The following is a 22,008-nucleotide window of genomic DNA, read 5'->3' on the forward strand; positions in this document are numbered from 1 at the left end:
GCAATGACTATGTGTGTGTGTGTGTGTGTGAAAGTGTGTGTGTGTGTGTGTGTGTGTGTGTGTGTGTGTGTGTGTGTGTGTGTGTGTGTGTGTGCATGAGACCTGGGCCCATGTTTAAAAGCGAACAATAAGACAAATTTATCGGCCAACTTATTCCCACTTACCGCAGAATGTCAGAGAAACCTTTAAAGAGCAACTTAACACCAGGCTGAAGTTTGAAGTCTCTTGCACGTGTACCACACCCAACAGTGATGTCACAGGGTCCTGGAGTACACTTCCACATCACTGCAGCAAGGTGAGAAATTAAACCTGCAAAAGATCAGCAAAAACAAGATTTTCAGGGGGTGTGAAGTTGCTCTTTCAGAGCAGCTCTCAAGTGATCACATCATTAATCACACATCTGCTCACAGCAGGAACAGCCAATCAGAAGCAATCATCAGAGAAGTCATACAATAAGGAGAATTAGTGTCACACTTTCAAGTGCAGACAATTAAAACATATAGGAAATGACTGGAAACAAAGGTAATGGCAGCTTTACTTTTGTTTGCCCACATCTTAGATTAAAAAAAGTGGTGTAACATTCTGTAAAATGTTCAAATCAAATGCCGGTAACAGGCTGAAATTATACATATGCTTACGCTAATAAAAAGATTAGCTTAACATTATTATTATTATTATTTTATGCAATCACTCCAGAACAGAAGTCTCTGTGTGTTTGTACTAGTTTCAGTACAGTGCAGGACTGTAGTACTTGGTAAATAGCTTTTATTTTTACCTACCACCTGCAATAACTGATTTTTTGGCCGCTTTGGGCAACAGAAACAAGTTGTGAACACAACATTGACATGTAAATCCAGAAGGCTGAATGTGAGACCAAATAACTTGTTACATCAGGTGTTTTTTTTATGAAACCACAGGAGTTTATTTCTGTAAATGGTTGTTTAGATACTAGATATACCATATGGGTTGTCAAATGAAATACTACTGCAGCAGTCAAGTCAGGGGTTTGTGTTTTTGGCTCTAATCAGCTAAAGGTCAAACCAGGCAGCATGTCAGTCTCAATCAGTTCAGACGCGCTGCCTCAGTGACTCAGAGTTCTTAGAGGAAGAGGATGCAGCTACAGTAGGATTGCATGGCACCAGGCGCCGTCATGAGTATCATCTCTCTTTGCAAACTCAAAACAACTGCAGTATCCTTCCTATTGCTCACTGCAGCCCACTGAACTGATGCTTTTGTGAACATCGGGAGCTGTGGTTTATGGTCACATTGTCATCTGTTGTAACAACGGCCATGATGCAGACAAGTGACAGAGACTTTGCGAATGTTGGCCAAGTGTTCGTATTCTGTTAATTCTTTGTGTTCCAGTTTTTTATTCATATTTTATCTTTGTGTTCCCACTCCAGGCATTGTACGCCTCGTCACTGGGGATCCTGTTCTGTGAGCCTCCACCCTGGGCTTCTTCCATTTTTTCCCGCCTAATTATGTTGTGATGACAGTTTTCCTTTGTTACCATCGAGAGTCTAAGTTTGGGCGTTGTTGTTTTTGTTTTTTCACTTCCTAGAATTACAGTGTGGGCATTGTGAATCCTGTTTGAGACTTAAACTTTGATTAGAAGAGACACAAATAAACTTGATTTGACTTTTCAGACTTACAAAAGAAACTTTCATGTTGACTAGTTGATATTTCTTGTGCCAAACTGATCATTTCCACACTTTAATGAAATCATAAATCTCTGCTTTGAACAAATTCACCACAGTTGTCTTCCCTCCCAGCTTTTCCAGAGAGCTGCTAAGCTGCACTCCACACTTGACTTGGGCTTAAAATGGAGTGACTAAGCACAGATTTAATATTGGACTTATAGCTACTTAGCAATGGAAAGTACAAATTGTCAGCGTTCCTCTGAAAAGTGGAAATGTGTCGAGTTTGCACCTTGGTTTGTTTGCAACAATAAAATGCAAAAGGTTTCTCTAATAACCTGCTGACTGCTTGACTGCTCCTACATCACTGATGCTAAATTGTGTCTCTTTTAGAGGTTTTTATTGAGTGTGTGTGTGTGTGTGTGTGTGTGTGTGGGGGGGGGGGGGGGGGGGGGGGGGGGGGTCAGTGTGTGTGTGTGTGTGTGTGTGAAAGGGAGAGAGAGGAAGCGAAAAAACCAGACAAAGCTTATGAAGGATGGATGGGTTGAAGAGACTCATGCTCTGCTGGCCAAATATAAAAGCTTATAAAGGCAACCAGTCAACATGGATGACCTATTTACGGTCAGACATACTGCCACACAAACACACAAATACACACCAGACAATGACCACAACCTGATTTTTTCTCCACAGCTATTTGGGAAGCATCTTCTGTTGGCTACATGGGGTTTTTAATCAGACTATCCCGACTTTGTAAATTAGGTGAAACAACCGATGTTTGAGACATCTGGCCATCAGTGCTGTGCCTGTGCAGGCTGATGATGTATGTGTGATCGGACAGGGATGTTGTTCCCCAACATCTGTTCATTGGGTCGGCCATCTAAAAGTTAGTTATTTTTAGCTTCTGGGCTGATTTTCCTCCCATTCTTCTCCTCCTTGCTCCCTTGACAGCTGGCCTGTGGCAGAATCTGCTTTCCTCACTGTCTGGATAGAATCTGCCACTGTTGTTGCCTCAACATCTGGCAAATGTTAATTTACAGTTTGTAGTGAGATTTTATGTGTGTTGGCAGTCCAGGTGCAGGAACAAGCTGTAAGACTGACCTTGTGCTCTTTAATTTTGAAGTAGAATATGGAAATAGTCTGCTGATAAAACCACCTGCTGCAACAATAAAAGCTATCCTCAGCATTTGCCATGGGAGTCAGAGTAAAGTTGTGTATTTATTCGCCTGCTCACTGGATGATGGAGGTGCAGACTCCTCTGGGTCCATGTGTTTGATGAAGTGTGTGTGTGTGTGAGTGTTTTAAGGATCCCTGCCTGTCCTTGAGTCCAGCAGTGAGGACCTTGTCTGCCTCCACGATGTCGGCTCACTGATTCATGCTATGACTCTGCCACTGACCCGTAGGATGACTCTCTGGGGGAGTGTGAAGACAGGTTGCATCCATCACACGGCCTAAGAGGCGGGCAGATGTGCACTGGCACTCACACAGACACTATATACACTCATAATAAGACTAAGAGTCTATGCTAGCAGCTTAAGCACAGTGGAGCTTTGAGCAAATGCTGATGTCAGCATGCTAACATGCTCACAATGACAATGCTAGCATGTTGATGTTTAGCAGGTATACTGCATGTTTAATGTCTTAGTTTAGAGTGTTTGCATGCTAACATTTGCAAATTAGCAATACACACAAAGTACAGCTGAGGCTGGTAGGGATGTCATTAGTTTTGCAGGTATTTGGTCATTAACCAAAGTGTTGATTAACAGAAAGGTTGACCTGAAGATTGTGATACATGAAAGGTCAGGGGATCCTCAGGGGACCACGATCACTCTGAATATCTCCATAAAAAAAAAAAAAATAGAATTCATGATGGCGCTAGAGGAAAAGTCAGTAGGATTTCTCATCTGGGCACCAAGAATGTCTATACAAAGTGTTGTGCCAGTCCCATCCAAGGGAAGAGCTTGACCTGCTGGTGGTGCTAGAACAAAAGTCAGAGGATCATCAAAGTTATTAGGATTCATCCTCTGGGGACCATGCATGTCGGTATAAAATCTCAAAGCAATCCATAGTCGATGGTTGTCAAGATATTTCAGTCCGGGCCAAAGTGGTGGGTTGACCGTCATTGCCATCCATAGAGCCACGCTGCTAGGATGGCTAAAAGTCCAAAACCTTTAGTGGAGTAAAAGGTGCAAGAAGAGGAAATATCATCATGTCAGTGCCACAAAAATGATCTAGCCGGTGCAGGGACGCAGACGCTAATTTTGTTTGATTTCGTCTCATAAATAGCTCGTTATTTCAGAACATCTGTATACTCATGTTTGTTTATCAGATCTCTCTGTTACTCTCCTGGGCCCTATTCCAAGGAGATGCTGAGGTTTGCTGCTCTGTTGTTGTGGTCATGGTGAGTTGTTGCTGGTTGACAGTGTGAGGCTGAGTTGTTGCTGAGAACTGGGTCAGTTTGTGCGGCAGTCTGCACAGCAGCCTCTCAGTGCCTGCGTTTTGTCTCCCAGCAAACAAAAAAAATGGTGCCAGATTTCGACCAGATCCTTCAGATACGGGATCTGTAAACAGAGTGTTTTCCAGGCCTGTCAAAAAAAGTGGGACTTAGCCACCCTGAGGCTTTGTAGATGGGTTTTTGTTGCAGTTTGTGTATGTGTGATCATGTGTGAAAATATGTGAGCGTTGGGCATGTGTGCAAAGAATTCATGTCTGCCATCATTTAAATTTAGCTTAAATCCCATTTCATCCTGTTTGATCCCATTGATGCCGACGCATTGAAACAGTCACATATGATTAGGCGTTCAAGAGGCTGTTTTTTCAATTCAACTTGCTAGAAAGACACTTGAGGCGAAGCGCACAGCACAGAGAGACTGGCGGCTTTTGGCTCTTTTAACACTGCCCATTAAGCACAAACCAACCCATATATTATTAATCTGTTTGGCTCTGCCTCCCTCCACTGCCAGCATCAGAGTGCATTTTAACATGATACTCCCTGGTGATGATGATATATTCTCTCTCTTTTCCACTTCATCTGAAAAACAAACAACCAAGCAAATAGTCAAGAGTTTAAAATCTGGGGGTTTCTGAAAGGAAAAAACTATCCTGTTTCCCACTCTTGAGTTTAGCCAGATTTTCCTCAAGTGTCAAAGAATTCATACCACTTCCTGCTAACGAGATGGACACTGAGTTGTGTTCCAGATCTAACGCCAGGTGCTCTTTGACTGTCTCTGAGTTGAAAACAGTGTGTGGGAGAGATGACAGGTTGCCCGAAGGAATGTTAAAGCACAAGTGATTCATCTCATCTTCGTGCAAGGAGGACCAAAAAACAATTTTTAATTCATACCCAGCAAAATGCCACATCCTACGCATACATGCATCAACACATACCTGATCAAACACATAATATGCCTTATGTGACACAGTGATTCAAACACTCTTTGCTCCTCACATTTCATGGGTGCGGCGTTGCGTGGCTTCCAGGCCATCATGGCATGATTGTTGAGGAGCACAGTCTGTGTATATTCGTGGTGATAATAAATTCATTGTGTTTGTCAAAATGGAGCAGACGGTCGCAGTGCTGAAAGGAGAGCTGAGGAGATGCAACATGCATGAATTCAGCTGAAGCAAGAAGCTCGCTCGCATGGCTCCCAGTGTCCCAGTACTCCAACTGAAACCATAGATGAATTAGTGAAAAGACAAATTATCTTAAATATCTTACACAGATCCATGTTCCTGTAATGGGGTCTTGTCAGTTGTATTTAAATGCCGTGTCATGATATGTCTCAAATCTCCACAGCTTTCAGTACAATATCACTTAAACTGCAGGAAGCATAGATAATTTACAGCCGTGTGGATGTAATTTTTATGAGCTTGGGAGATGAGAGATTCTCTAGAATCATGTCTTTATTCATTCTTCTTTTTTTCTGTTTTTCTACCCTCTCTCTGCTTCCATCCTGTTCCTGTCTTCCTTCTGTGTCGTCTTGCAGGTGTGTGGTGCACTGACCCTGCCTGCGACAGGCGAGGAGTCAGAAGACCAGGGCCATGATTGGCTCTCCTGGCCCTGGTGGGCGTGCCTTAGTGCCATGGCCGAGGGTGTGGCGATGGGTCCTGGTTGCTTCTCTGGTTGCCATAATAACCTTGACGCTGCCAGGAAGTAGCCAGGCCTGTCCGCCACGGTGCGATTGCTCGGCTCAGCTGAGGTCTGTGTCGTGCCAGCGACGGCGGCTCACCAACATCCCAGAGGGCATCCCCACGGAGACACAACTTCTGGACCTCAGCAAGAACCGGCTCCGCTGGGTGCAAGCAGGTGACCTGGCACCGTACCCGCGGCTGGAGGAAGTGGACCTCAGTGAGAACCTCATCGCCACATTAGAGCCCAATGCCTTCGCTACCCTTCAGAGTCTTAAAGTGCTGAAGTTAAGGGGAAACCAGCTGAAGCTAGTGCCCATGGGGGCCTTTGCCAAGCTGGGCAATCTGACCAGCCTGGACCTGAGCGAGAACAAGATGGTGATTTTATTGGACTACACCTTCCAGGATCTAAGGAGTCTGAAACATTTGGAGGTGGGAGACAACGACCTGGTTTATATATCCCACAAGGTAAGCTCTCCAGCATCTTGTCTGTATCGTGACTGTGTTAGTAATGAAAAACTGGATGGAAGAATATTTACGTTAATTTAAAAAATCCTCCTTGGAAATTAGATCCCAGAAGATCACACTTTCACACTGATAGTAGTAGAGTTTATTCTGTGGTTTTAAATAGACAATAATGACAAGCAGCTATTTGTCAGCCTGGTTTGGCTCAGAAATATATAGATTTTGGGAAATATGCTTATTCACTTTGTTGCCAACAGTTAGATCACAAACTGAACATTGAACTATTCCTTTAATAAAGGAAAATTATGTGTTTATAATGAAAATAAGGAAAACAAAACTGAAACTTCATCAATAAACACATATCTATCTTGATTTTTAATATTTTGTGAGCATGTATATTGTGTAGGAAAAAAATATTTGTGTTGAGTTACTTGAGTTTCAGTACTCACAGCCCCACAAACTCCTAGTATTTCTAACAGAAGCAAAATATACAAGACATGTATTTGCTTATATCATCACACATCAAAACTGAACCTTCGTTGTTGATGTAAAATAGATCAAATGCATCTTATTTTATGTTTTAAAAGCCTTTATCCTCCTGATTCCAAGGCATTCTCTGGGTTGCTGGGGCTGGAAGATCTCACAATAGAGCGCTGCAACCTGACATCCATCTCTGGCCAGACGCTGTCTTACCTCCGCAGCCTGGTCACCCTTCGCCTCCGTCACCTCAGCATCATTGCCCTGGAGGACCAAAACTTCCGCAAGCTCTCCAACCTGCGGGGTCTGGACATCGATCACTGGCCGTACCTGGAGTACATCTCCCCTCTTAGTTTCCAGGGCCTGGACCTCCACTGGCTCTCCATCACCAACACCAACATCACCTCTGTCCCCTCCGCTTCCTTCAAGAACCTGGTGCACCTCACCCACCTCAACCTGTCGTACAATCCCATCACCACACTGGAGCCCTGGGCCTTCAAGGACCTGCTGAGGCTGAAGGAGCTCATCATGGTAAGCACAGGGTTGATGACAGTGGAGCTCCATGCCTTTGGAGGCCTGCGACAGATCCGGGTCCTCAACTTCTCCTCCAACGACCTGCAGACTCTGGAAGAGGGCTCCTTCCACTCTGTCAACAGTCTGGAGACCCTCAGAGTGGATGGGAACCCCCTGATGTGTGACTGCCGTCTGTTGTGGATCCTGCAAAGACGCAAGACCCTCAACTTTGACGGCAGAGTGCCGGTGTGTGCCGGGCCGGTGGAGGTGCAAGGGGTCAGCCTCAGCACCTTCACCGATTCTGCACTCTTCGATCACTTTACATGCCAGAAACCTAAGATACGCAACCGTAAGCTGCAGCAGGTAATGACAATGATTACATTTAGGTTTGATACTTGTGAATAAAATGCTCATGTTTGATTACTGAGGTTATGCTAATTGTTTCTACAAGCACGAAAAGTATTCTGTAATACTGTCAGATTTTATATTCTGCTGTGGTTTTCTGACTCTCCTGCATTTATTAGTCCATGCACTGCTTTGCTCCACCTCCCGCAGGTGATCGCTCGTGAGGGCCAGCCAGTGAGTTTTCTGTGTCGAGCTGAAGGAGAACCTGCACCTGCCATTGTCTGGATTTCCCCACAGCGCAGGCGGATCACAGCCAAGAGTTCAGGGCGCATTACTGTTCTCCCTAGTGGCACCCTGGAGATCCGCTACGCCCAGCTTACTGACAGCGGGACATACATCTGCATCGCCAGTAATGCCGGAGGAAATGACACCTACTTCGCCACGCTCACAGTGCGTGGCCAACCACTAGATGCCGCCTCAGCCTTCTTTCTCAACCGCTCGCTGTACAGCGGCGACTTCTTCAACGACACAAATCTGAACAGCACGCGTGTTTTCCTCAAGTTCACCTTGGACCTGACCACCATCTTGGTCTCCACGGCAATGGGTTGCATCACCTTCCTGGGGGTGGTCCTCTTCTGTTTCCTGCTGTTGTTCGTGTGGAGCCGGGGACGCGGCCAACGCAAGAACAACTTCACAGTGGAGTACTCTTTCCGGAAATCTGAACCCGCCACTGGAGGCTCCTCGGGAGGGACCAGGAAGTTCAACATGAAGATGATATGAAACAACGCAGCCAGGGGTCCCTCGGGGGAGGCATGAGCACGTCCCAAAAACGTGTTTGACACACGCAAACACACACAGCCACTGACTCGCAAAGAAGTTTGAAAGCACAATATAAGTTCCTGTCTATGGCTCTATTCAAAATTGAGCGCCCACATCAAAACTGGAGCCATGACTCGATTTGGTTTGATTTGGGAATGAAAACAAAATGACCCTGATCTCTCTGCCTCTCAGTGGGTTTATTCAGCTTGTGGTGAAAAGCATGTTTGAAGGAGACTGTAAGGAACAACAGTATTGATAGATTTGAAAGAGCTACTTGTCATCCACGCTTGATAAGACTAATAAAGTTAAGATTTATAGGAGATACGTTTTGAAAATTGGCATGATTACTGAGCTGTGGAATACTGGTAGTCCTGTCTCTCGGTTACATTAATGAGAAAATTCCTTTTTCATTTAAATTTCCTTTTACTGTACTCTGTGCAGTCGGGGATTTTAAAAGAAATGTAACGCAGGGAGACCTGGCTTCCATCCATTCATAGGATTTGTAGCTATGCTCTACTAAAGTCTGCTTTGTTAAGAATCATGCATGTAGAAATGCAGTTTAAGAGTTAAGTTGTAAGTTCATACCACTGAATAAAACAAATTGTTTCGAAAGACAGTTTGAATATGTTTTTCTATAAAACATTTAACAGCCACCTTTATCTATTCCAACCACGGCTGAACAGTGAGGAGGGTTCTGTAAATCAAATACTTTGCACATTAACATTATCATATGTCATTTGTTTTAATGGACAAAAGCTTAATGGATGTAATATATGATCTGATAATAATATCTGATAAGAAGCAATGGATTTGGACCATTCACATAAATGACAGACAAAAGAAACACAGATTTGGCCTTTTCTTCTTTGTGAGATTTTGCGACAACGTTAGCTGTGTGAGTTTGGGACGAGCACATTGGCTGAGAGCTGCTGTGGCTGCCCGTGGCCCGGAGGGTTTGGTTAGGAAGTCAAGCCCACCGGACACGGGCCGCCACAGTAACCATAGCAACCAACACAAGAGAGAGCAAGAGGGACCGGGCTGGTGGCCGCTGGAGGGTTGCTGCTGTAGAAGGGGAGGGAGGGGGAAAAAATGTCAATGTGACCTCTTCTTCCTCTCCCCTACATCACAAGCCCCATTCACACTCTTTCATCAACAGGAGAGGGTCGACCTGCCGCCCTCCGCCCTCCGTTTCTGCTCTCTGCTGTGTTGGTGGACGCCTGACCTTCCCAGCGCTGCCTGGGGGGAGCAGCCTGGAGAGTTGGGTCATACTCAGAGGCAGACAGAGGACACACAGTAACACTGTAGGGGTCTTCACACAAACACACACAACTCATCCCAGTGGAAAACACACACGGCAACACATGTATAGCACCTTTTCTCAGGAAAAGTGAAATAACTACCCGACAGAGTGAGTGTAACCACACATACTTACTCTGTTAAAATATGACATTCCAGCAATACTGTATGTAGAGCCATAAAGCCAAAATTCATTCTCTAAGAGAGAACTGGTGTAAATTTGTGAGTGAAGAAACAAAGCCATAGTATGTGCAGGTTGTTTTTTATACAGTAGCATGTGCATGATTCACTTATATAATAACAATTATTGCTACTGCCATCTTACAAGCTGTCGTGGTGATCACAAGACCATCTGCTGTCACTGGGCCTGCATAAAGTTGCACCCCATAACACAAACACACACACACACACACACACACACACACACACACACACACACACACACACAGAAGTGGTAAAACCACGTCAAGGTTATTTGGAATGATAGGAACAACAATCGCAGTTACACATGACCAAACATACAAATTGACAAATCACAAAGTGTGACACTGACTGCTCTCTCTCTGTCTCTGAGACAGTCAGTGTGCGAATGTCTCTGCCCCCCTAGCCCAGTGCATCCCCCCTCCTCACCCCCAACACCCCCCACACACCCCCACTGGGTCCTCCTTTGGGAGGGGTCCCTGGCTGGAGACAGGATTAAAATGTAAATGAAGTCGTGTTAACCCTACCCACGCCATGTGCATCGTATAGTGGAGAGTAGTACTGTGGTTTTAGAAACAAAAAAAAAACAACTAAAAACTTTCTTTGAAGTGTTCTGTTGCTTCTTGTTTGTCCTCCATTTTATTTTCCTCAGTTGCTGTTCTCCGTGACCTTTTAGCTGTTTACCGTTTTAAAGTTCCCTGTCCTCCATGTGGGACTGTTCTGTTCTCAACACCTAATAACATTCCTGTGAACACGCCCATTCACATCTCAACTGAAACCAGACAGAGCGATACTTTGACCAAGAAACGAGACAACATCTAAAGCAGTGGTTCCTAACTTAGTGTAACAAGTTGAACTGGAGGTGTCACGAGATGGTTAACGGGATAAGAAAGAAGAAAAAAGATATATATATATATATGTCTACTACACAAAATTATATTATTTATTTTATCTAATTGAAAAAAAAGCACCAGCTCTTTGTGAGTTCAAACGTGGCCTAGTTACACGTGTTTACTCAGTAGATATTTACACATCACTAAATTAAAACTGGTTGCACCACACAAACAAACAAACAAACAAAGTTCTTACATAGAGATTAGTTGTTAATATTTACACACAGCAACAGCCATGTGTAACTGTTGCATAGCTAACTGAACCAACTGACAAAACTAATGTTAGCTTGCTAATATATATAATATGACCCATTCACAGTGAGTTACAGAGGTTATGGAATACGGTCAACATATTCTGACCTGATACTTGGATCAAAATGCTGTTTAATAATAATGTAAACTGGGAATATTTTACCCAATATCCATCAAACCATTATGCCAATAATGTTATGCTGGCATAATCAGATATTTCCCAATCATTCTAAACTGCATGAATACTAGCCTACAAGCTAACTCTCAAACACGTGGACATGTGTATGCATAAATATAACAAAGTCACGCCTACACTTAAAAAGGACTGACAGTTAAGGTTAATATATAGTTTGACCCCTAAAACTGATCATTTTTTAAGCTATCCTTGTGACGCTACAGTGACATTACAAATGGCTAGCATGGATAACGTAAGCTTGGTAACATTAGTAATGGATTATAGTCGACATGTCTGAAATTTAATCAAAATGTTGTTTAATAATGATGTAAACTGGAAAGATTTTAAATTGCATTTCACTAAAACAAACAATATACTTCAAATTGCAACCTGTAATATCAATCGTAATGATTCTAAATGAAAACTAACTCTGAAACACACATTTTTCTCCATGTTTGTAATTGTTGATGAGCAAAGTCGTGCATTCATTTACAAAGACTTGTCAGTTAAGTTCAATATATTGTTTGCCCCCAAAACTGTTCATGATGCGCCAGTGACTTCCTGTTTACATAGCTGATTATAGTATGGAACATAATTACTTGTTTTAACTGTGCAACTTGAGTAAGTAAATCCTTGTTTTCAAACTATCTAGTAGTTTTAGTTTTAGGTATAATTTAAGAGGGAGTTAGTGAAGAATTTACAAATATCTGGTGCCATTCAACTCACTGATGCGCGCAATATGTCATGAGAGGTTGCAAGTACATATTGCTTAATTTCAAGGGGCCATATAAAATGTTGGGAACCACTGATTTAAAGCACACCCATAACACTGTATAAAGACAGGTTTATGTTTGGAAATAATTTGCCCCAGGTAAGAGAGAACCACAAACTCTCGACACTTTTGCAAAATAAATCCAGCATACTCAATTTTTGGCCCTTGTGAGGGATGATGAAACCACGGCTTCTGTGTCAGGATGAATAACTGAGCAGCTGTTAAAGATTCATGAGGCCGAATGAGAATAGTTGAAAAAAAATTGGCCTGGTTTTCACACTGCCTTTAACAATGTCAGTGGCCATTTTTTGTGTGTTGAGAACAGGACGTTGCCTTCATGGACATCTCCTCTCCCCGAGCCGACCCTTTTGTGTTTCCATTCCCCTGTATTTCTCAGTGGAAATTAGGTTTAGAAGACAGTGAGAATGTCTGTAGTGATTGTTGATGGTGTTATTGTGTAAACATCAATCACAAATGTAAGCGTAGATGAGGGTGTGTTTCATTTTATTATCTTCTTCTCCTTCTCCCCCTCTTTACCGCCCTCCTCCCCTCTTCCTGCTCCCTGTCTTCTTAACATTTCCCACCCTTGTTGTCCCTGTTCACAGTATTAGGCTGGAGTATGGTTGTGTGGTAGTAGACACGTGTTCTGTGTGGTCGGTGAGTCAGTGTTGTCGTGTTATGATTTGTTGCTCCTCGTGATGCCATCGAACACGGAGCAAGGTTTGGATCAGTGGAGACAAAAGATGAAAGGGGTGACCCAGGTTCCCAAAAAAAAAAAAAAAACATTGGTTCCCATTTCATGCCCTACTCATTCCTAAAGAGCCATTTCTGGAACTTTCCCGCTCTGCACAGTGCCGCTCTGGAATCTTTCTCTGGATATGAAAACCCGTGGACTGTACTGTATGTATTTTCTCTGATGATACCTTGTCACGCTTTAACTTACAAATGTAGAAAGGGGGATTGGGTTGTTGTAATGGCGTGACTATGAGCCTACACTCACTTTCTGCCTACTGTACACTGAGTCATTTTCACAAGAAAACAGTCCATTCACTGGAAACTGACATTTTCATGTTGGTCAGGGTTGAAAATAAGCGCTTGTATCTATTCAAGTCTTTGAAAGCTGGAGGAACACATTTTGCTTCAAGCTAAATGCTCCTTGAAAAAAACTTTCCTGTCCCCTCCATCTTCAATTTTCTCCCATTATAAAAGGCTTTAGGAATAAGGTTAAACATTTTAAATGACAGAACTGACACTTTGCCAAACAATTGTTCAGCAGCTCTATTTTAAAAAAGGTGCGAGTGCACACAGCTTTGTCGCCAAGCCATCGCCTCAGTGTTTCTGACACACTCTCGGTGTGCATAGATACCGCTGGAGCTGAGCTTGATTCATCTCCTCTGCCGTGATACTTGAGAAAGTAGGCTGAGCGACCCCCCCGCTCCCTCCTCGGGTTCGTCCTTGCCTGGGGTTGGTTTACTGTAGTCTAGACGCCCCATTTACAGCAGCAGCAGCAGCAGCAGCAACATCACTGTTAGGATACCTTCCACTGGGGAACTGTTCAAAGACATAGACCAAAATAAGACAAACCCTGAGACACCATAATCATGGCATCATCATCAGCCAAGCTTGAATTAAAAAAAAGAAAATTTAATTGAAAGAGGTTCTCTTACTATTGAGCCAAGAACGAACCATTTTAGTCTTACCTTTAAGACTGCATTTCTACAGCTTTAGCTTCCTGTCATTTCTGACTCCATATTAGCTCTAAATGAATTCATCTCCTTTTCCAGATCCTACGGCTGCTGTAGTGATTGGATTAGACTTGGGTTGAATTATCAGAGCTGAGAGGAGCAATAATGGGGAGGACGGAGAAGTGAGCTCAGCTGATTGGGTGATTACTTGGCTTATTAGTCCCATTTCCTTTACAGACCCCTCAGAACAGTGTGTCATACAAATGACGTTATTTTAGCTTTTTTACATATCTGTTTGATAGAGATATTACCTGTGGAGGTTTTCTCTGATTGGACAAAGAGATGGTAATGCAAAGCAGTCATTGTTTACTGATATATTATCATATAGATTGCTGTAGCATTGTTTAAAGAACCTTGGACAGACGACTGCTTCCTCTTAACCTTGACCAGATAATTGTTAAGTGCCCCCCTTTCTATGTGGCAATACTGACCCCAAGTGGTCAACGTAAGTAACAGCAACAAATGGGACCATACGGACGATGCTGATGTACCAGTGTCGTTTATGGTGGGAAAATAAATAAATAACAGCTCTGGGTCTCATACAGTGAAACACTGAAGAGAGCAAATTGACTGTTAGCGTCATGAATCAGTGCTTCGCTGATTTTCTTATAGCCATAGCGTGACCTCCTCTCTGCTCTGGGTGTTTGCTCTCAGACACCTGTGAGGGAAGCGGAGTTATGAGGAGAGGCCTCCATCAGATGATCAAAAGCAAAAGTTCTGACCTGATTTGCTGGGACTCAGTCTGTAGATTAGACTAATACTTTCTGATGCTCCCCGCCAGTCTTACCACCATCATAACAAACAATAACAAACCATGATAAAATGTCACAGCATCATTCTTTCTCCTGTATATGACTGAGAGCTGGTCAGCAAACAATTGGTTTCTTCTCTAGAGAAAAACACTTTCTTTCTTGTGGTCTTAGCAGGTTTAATCTATGCATGCCTTTTGTATACAGTGATTGGTCTTGCCAAACTCTCACCTACACTTGTACGGAGAGCTATGGGTGCCATTGTTGCTGGCCATGGGACTGGTTGAAACAAACCTACTGTTTTGAGCAAGTGAGCCCATTAAAGTGTTTTTAATCTGGTACAAATTAAAGCCAGGGGCAAATAATCACCTGCACCTGCATTCCTGGGTATTTAAATGGGGGTGTGCATCTTGTTTACTCGGGATGATTGTACTTTTACACATATCTATCCACACACAGAGGATCTGCTCAGATATGGAAGCTGTAGATAAAACGATTGATATTTCAAGCAGGATGGTGGGACTGATCAATGCTGTATGGGGATGGGATTATTAATGGCATACTTCCATTGATCTATCTTGAATCTTGTCACTCTCCCACAATCCCTCTGGAGCAGGAGGAGGCGTACAGAGCTCTACAGACCTGGTTGGCACTCATTCCTAGGTTTTCCACATTAAGGTAATTTCACTTTTCCTTCTTTTAAGAACGAGACGGTGCCAGATTTCGACTTTTTTTTCCAGGTCTGAGCCGATGTAACGCTCTCTTACCTCTCCCACGCTTCAGAGGAAGCTGTCGTTGGTATAGCTCTGTATTTGTTGGAGCCCTCTAATGGGAAATATTGAAGTTTATGTCTCAAATTTGACAGGGGTGAACTTATTCTCCCCTCTCTCTTTCTCTCTCTCTCTTCTCCCTCTCTGTCTTTTCTCTCTGTCTCTCTATCAACCTGGCGCCGACCTCGTTAAACATTTCAGAACATTTTTCATTGATTACTTTTAGTTTTAGCGCTGGTACATATTTGTTCCTCGTTGACACGGTCGTTACTGACGTCTGAAACCTAGGAATGGGTGCTGAGCGCTCCAATTAAATACAGAGCTAACATAAAGACAAGTTGTTCAGCTTGTCGGATTGAATCAATCATTAAAGCACATGACTGGCTCACAATAGAGACTGTTATACAGTAAGTACCAAATTTGGACTCAAGAACATCTGACTGTACCTGAATTACAAAATGTATGTTTTGCAGCGTGATGTGTGGATCCTTGGACGTGAAGAACAGAAACTGTACATAATAGATCTATTAGCCATATTATGTCATCTAATCTGTAGACCTCCTTGCCATGTCTGACAGAGGAAAATGACTGTTGAACTGTAAATAGTGTAGGAATAGTAATATAGGATTTAACTGCTGCTTCTTTTCTCCAGGGATCACCCGAGTTTTGCTCAGTCCCATGGCTGCTTGGTCTCAAAAGGGAAGGATGAGACAATAATGTACTTGTCTATAAAACACATATGAGTTCTTTTTTTATTTCAATGTATGTTTTATATACCGTCTGTCTTGTAAATTAACTCCTTTTCGTCATAAAAGCATGATGTGACTCTGTCGAAAGTGTCCTGTGTCTCTTCTCATTACCTGATGTTAAAAAGGCTAACATTCAGAAAGCAATGAAACGCTCGCACACAAGCTACATTACGCTATTCAATATGACATGTTGAAACACCATGGCTAGATATTTAAAGCTGCTATAATCTATATTTTTATAATAACAACATGCAGTACGACTACTTGTGTGACAAAGGTGGCGCTCATAGGGACAAACCCACAGAGAATTATCAACCAGCAGTTGTCTTCTACAGAGCTTTAAAACATTGTTTTGGTTTTCTGACCTGCAATATTACTGTTTTGGTTCACTCTCATCGCAACCATTCACAGCACACCATTCACACCACCTTTTTGCAGTTGTTTCACAGCTCTCTCTCTCTCTCTCTCTCTCTCTCTCTCTCTCTCTCTTTTTGATCAATGTTTTGTGTAAAATACTGAAAAAATGTAATTTGTGTTTGGTTTTTTTACTGGTTACTAGTATCTAGTACATAGGCCTACTGTATTATGTAGTATGGATTTGGGACACTGCTCTAGACTTGTCATAGTAAGAAACGCACAGGTGCTACTGAACCGTGTCCCAGTAAGTCATGATAGTGTGACAGTGAAACAGCATGCAGGACCCTGAAACTGAAGCAGCTAAATGGGATTCAGCCATTGCCATTGTTTGATCTGATTTGATAATGCTGGCAACAATATTGAGAAAATTGGTTTTCAGGGCCTTTAACATAAAATGTAATAGAGCAATTACTGATTGAATAAAACATGATGACAAAATCCAAATAATCAAAACATTTTAGAGATTTTATTTTAGGGTGTCTGATCAGACTTTTTAGAAGGCAGTATTAGACTCATGACCTCAGTATTTCTAAAATCCTGGCTACAGTCCTGGTTTTAGTGACCTGCAGGGAGTTTATATTCTACAATTAAAGAAATATACATGGTGGGTATTTTGTGAGCTAATTGAAACATCAATTAGACATTTGTGTTGGAAAATAAGATATACAGAACAGTTAACTAACTAAATAAGTAGTAAAAATTGTTATTTTGGTCCTGGTGCTTTGATTTCCTTTGATCTGAAGGGTGAAACAGCCTCATACCAAAAGTACACATAAGAGTATCAGGACAGGGGGGTCCACAAACTTTTATTTTACACCACCAGATGGCAACAGCACACCACAGTAAGAAACCAGCACACAGAAAATGAAAACGCCAGTCAGCCAATTGCTTATTTCTTTATTTGTTTTAGTCAAAACACACAATTTACCCATACTGGTTTTCACTTGGTGTATTATTTGTTCCAGTTATTACTTGAGTCTCCCTCCACAGGCTGAAGGCAGACCAACGTGACTGACAGACTCACTGTGTTACTGGGAGATGAAGATCAGAAGAAAGGCTCTCTGGGTGACGACTGTGTGTGTGTGTGTGTGTGTGTGTGTGTGTGTGTGTGCATATATGCGAAGGCATTTGATCAACATCTTCGATTGGATGTCCACTTAACAAGTCAAATCATCCCCCCAACCACCACCTCCATCGTAGCCGTGGGAGGGTCCTGGGGGCCTCAGCCCCGACCGTAAAGGTCACTCTGCAGAGGTTAAAGGTGGCCACACACACACACACGCACACACATACACACTGATTTCTCTGAGAGCCATCCTTTCTCCTTTCCTTCCATCTCTCCTGTCGTCAGTTCCTCTGCCCTCCTCCATCACTCTCTCTCTTTCTCCCTCCTTCTTTTTTTTTTGTCTCTGCTCTATTTGAAATTGATTGTCTTCTACCATCACAAAGACACTTGGTTCTGATTGATTGATTGGTAAGGGAAGAGGGAGAGAACATCGACACTGGGACTTCCAGAGCTCTGAGGTCTGAAGGAGAAAAAAAAAGCAAATGACGCCATTTTGATGCACTGGAAGAAACCGTATTTCAGCTGCCCGGCCGTTTGTTTGTTTATGCTTCTGCCGGCTCCTAAAGCAGACAAACATCCAGGCTGATCGAATCTAGATTAAATACGGATGAGCTGAAATACAGGAACAAAACAAAGAAGCTCGCACACAAAGTCACACTCACACCTGTGTGATGAAACAAAGGGTAGATACAGATACAGACATGGAAGTGTGGAGGCTATCTGCACACAAAGGGAAGGGTTACAACAGGAGGACAGACACAGTAATGAAGCAGATACACGTACAAATACACACATTTTATACAAATACACAAACAGCATGTCAAAGACACAAAGCTAAAAAGGATGTAAAGATTACTTGGAAACCAAAACCCAGTTGTTTTTTTTCCCTGTTTCTCCCCCTCTGCCCAACCTGTAGAGGTACAGTTCATCCTGCAGTTTATATACACTTATATAGTATCCATGCATAAAAGAATCGCTCATCCCAACCCTGACAGAGGTGCTTTGGTTGGTTCTCTTTTTTTTAATATGGGAATCACTTTAACACACATAGGAGACAATCTTTAAACACAAAATAAGCCTAAACATGATGCAAAACAGAAATTTGTGTCCTTGATGTGTCATTTTTGAACTTTTCCTACTACGTCTTACTTTGTTTTCATAATCTTTCGTCTCTGATTTCTTCCTTCTGCTTCTTTCTCATTATGTCTTTCCCTATGCCCTCTACATCTCCATCACTCCTCCTTTCAATCTTTCTCTTGACTCCAAAAAGGACAACGTGCAAACCTACAAACAATAAATTAACCAACTCAAAAGATGTCAAACCATAAGACGGCTTATACTGCACACGCTCCTTTAAAGAAATCTTTTAAAAAACGGAACAATCATTTTGCTGTGACTTTAATGTCACTTTCATTGCTAAACATTGTCATTATTGTTTCACTACATTAACCTTTACAATAAAGATTTGAGGTATATCAAGATGAATTGTCTACACATGCCTGCCTGTGATGCTACCCTGGACGGAGGGACCAGCGAAGAGGGTTTGGATGGGCAGGGGTCACTGGCGGGCATCACGTGTCATTTGGAGATGAGAGGTTGAATCATTTTTATACTGATTGATCATTGGTTATTGTTGTTACACAGGTTAAGTTTAAATGTGAGCCAATGAGAGAGCGGGATCAGAGGGCTTTGTAAACAGTCAGATACACACACACACCTACACTCGGATTACAAATTACACAAAAATATCTCTGGTGGGAGTGTGTGTGCATGTGTGTATCATGGAGAGGACTCGGTGAGATGACATACTCTCACCAGTACGTAAGAACATACGCAAAAACAAAAGGGTGGCGGAAAACAATCTTTTCCCCTCGTTGTGTGAAAAAAAGTGTTCTTTGAAACTGAACAAAAGTGGCTTTTTTATGTCATGAGGACCCCTCCTGTGCTGCTCCCCCTTCACCCAATGTGTGCCCCCCTTCACTTTAAACACTGTGTGTTTATGTATATATATGCGTGTGTGTGTGTGTGTGTGTGTGTGTGTGTGTGTGTGTGTGTGCGTACATGCACGCATGCACACACACACACACACACACACACACACACGTGCATGCAGAGCAGTCCAACCCCCTGGTTGAAGGAAAAAGGCACTCAACTCTTCGCACATAACAAACACCCCCCTGTGTTAGCCATGCGGCATGACTGCTCTGTGGAAGTGTGTGGGTGTGTGTGTGTGTGTGTGTGTGTGTGTGTGTGTGTGTACACTTAGAAGCATATCTTCATCTGCATGTGTGTAGTGTTTGCGTGTGTGCACGTCCCAGGTCCAGTGTGAACACGGCAGGCTTGAAGTATCTTTGGTATTGATGGCTGTGTCACAGTCCACTCACACACACTCACACTCTCTCACACACACACACTCACACACACTCACACTTACACACACACACTCACACTCACACACACACACACACACACACACACACACACACACACACACACTCACACTCACACACAGTTTCCTATCACTAACTCTCTGCTTTGGATCTGAACTCCAAACATCTGCACTGGAAACCTACAGTCTTTCCCTCTGGACTCTAGAAGAAGTGACGCCTCCATCAGGGAATCTGTTATAGTGCACTACGTTACGACCAGAACCCAAACTATGGAGGAATGTCACTTAAACGTTCCCTTCCAGTCTGATGATGGGCCTCTGATGCTCCTGCTGCGCCTTTCTTCCTCCTGTCTGCGTCTCCTCTCTAATATGATTATCTCCCGCTACAAGATGCTACACAACAAGTGGCTTTGCCCACAGAAAAATTAAAACAAAAAAAAAAGACACAAAGAAATGAGGCGGTTCTCATGGTAACCAAAAAACACCATCAGTAGAGGAATGCAGTGACAGTCAAGTTCAAAGGGCTCAAAGTTCAGAGATCAAGGAAGAGGTCCGCATCATTCACACATATGCACAGTTCGTCACTTGTAGTATTCCTTCCTTGTCTGTGCATAGGATCAGTCAGTGACATGTTGATTCTTCTTTTTCTTCTTTTTTTTCATCTTTAAGTTTTTACATTTTGTCGACAAGGTGCTTCTTTACATAATAGTTTTAGCACAACATAGCACAATAGTCACGAGAGAAAAACCATGTGTCTATGGTACTATTATTACCCGCATCAATAGTTAAGGAGGGAGGAAATGAAAGAAAGACACAACGTAGCAAGAGAGTAGATAAATAGAGAATAGATAAGACAGAGAGAAAGAGAGAAATTAAAGATTATTTACAGTCATTTTCATTGTGTTCTCGATCACGTCAATATTTTTCTGAGGTATGGAATAGGCAACGTGCCCGTGTAGTGCTTGCAGTTTGTTTGACGGTTGTAATGACACAGGCCAGACACGACGGGGCGCATGGCGGCGGAGCGGGCTGCACCTGTTCTCTGATTATCATAAAGAGGCAAACATCATTGGCACTCAGGATCCTATATTGTGACATTTGACCTCTGCGTTTGGCCACTAGAACAGAGCACACACCCCCCCACACACCTCACTCACTCCCTACACTCGGGCACAACACTTTTTAACGTGGGGAGTGTCATCCCTGTTTGATTGTTCTCCTTTTGTAACCTGAAAATAACCTCTCAAGTGGCTACGCCGTCTATGGCCATGTCGCCATACAACGAGACTTAAGAAACAAACATTCAAATACGTATCAAAGGGTTTGTGAGTCGTCGTGTTTTATCATTTTGTCTCAGTTTGTTTGGTGTTTGCAGGGCTACACTTATGCTTATATCGAGTATTGGTATTTTTGTCCTAATAGAAATCTACACTGCAGGCTACACTGTCAGGCCTGCTGGAGATATGAGCTGCAACTACATGCTCAGAACATGTCTGAAGATGTGGTTTAAATGGACAGCAGGTGGCACTGTTACTCTGATATGAAGCAGGCCGAATCACTGCAGAGGAATTACACCCCCCCCTCCCAGCACACGCAGCATGTGAACATCACGCACCACACACACGCATGCAGTGATGCAGGGCTGCGAGGTGGTTTGTGGTTAGCGGGTCAAAGAATCTGCCGAGAGCGTTTCACAGACACTTGACACACGAACCCACCTCTCAATCAGCCTCAGTGTCTGTTACTGAAATGAGGAGTGGTTGATCACGGCCCAGCAGACACATCCGCTGTCTGATTTCTGGCTGATTTGTGAAGGCCAACGTGTGGCCGCTCAAGGTTTCCTGTCTTAAAGCTATTGGTTCCCTGTCAAGAGTGATTCTTTGGTGTGTTTACATCCTGACAACAAGCAAACACGGCAGAGGTTCCTAAAGCAAAATCCTCCCTTTTCAAGGCTTTAACACAGACCCACAGCTTGGTTTAGTGTATATGGATTTTCTTTGGTTTTCCGATGGATTTACTAAAAGCCATGTGTGGTTGTTCGAAGACAACTCTCTTGAAGATACTGGATCTTTGGTTTGAAATGCATGTCAACCCCTAAGAGCAACATTCAGGTTAAAATAAAACATATGGAGCATTGAGAAGATCAGATT

The 22,008-nt window shown here is 43.0% G+C and overlaps 1 protein-coding gene across 1 annotated transcript; it reads left to right on the forward strand.

The window, feature by feature from the left end:
- The first annotated feature begins 5,678 nt into the window (after window positions 1-5,678).
- LOC139296566 (leucine-rich repeat and immunoglobulin-like domain-containing nogo receptor-interacting protein 3) lies at window positions 5,679-8,349 on the forward strand. The gene is made up of 3 exons (XM_070919004.1): window positions 5,679-6,233; window positions 6,840-7,583; window positions 7,776-8,349. The coding sequence occupies exons 1-3, from the start codon at window positions 5,679-5,681 to the stop codon at window positions 8,343-8,345; spliced, it is 1,869 nt and encodes a 622-aa protein (XP_070775105.1). The 3' UTR covers window positions 8,346-8,349.
- The last annotated feature ends 13,659 nt before the right edge of the window (window positions 8,350-22,008 follow it).

Source organism: Enoplosus armatus, chromosome 14 (assembly GCF_043641665.1).
Source record: "Enoplosus armatus isolate fEnoArm2 chromosome 14, fEnoArm2.hap1, whole genome shotgun sequence".
Lineage (NCBI taxonomy): Eukaryota > Metazoa > Chordata > Actinopteri > Centrarchiformes > Enoplosidae > Enoplosus > Enoplosus armatus.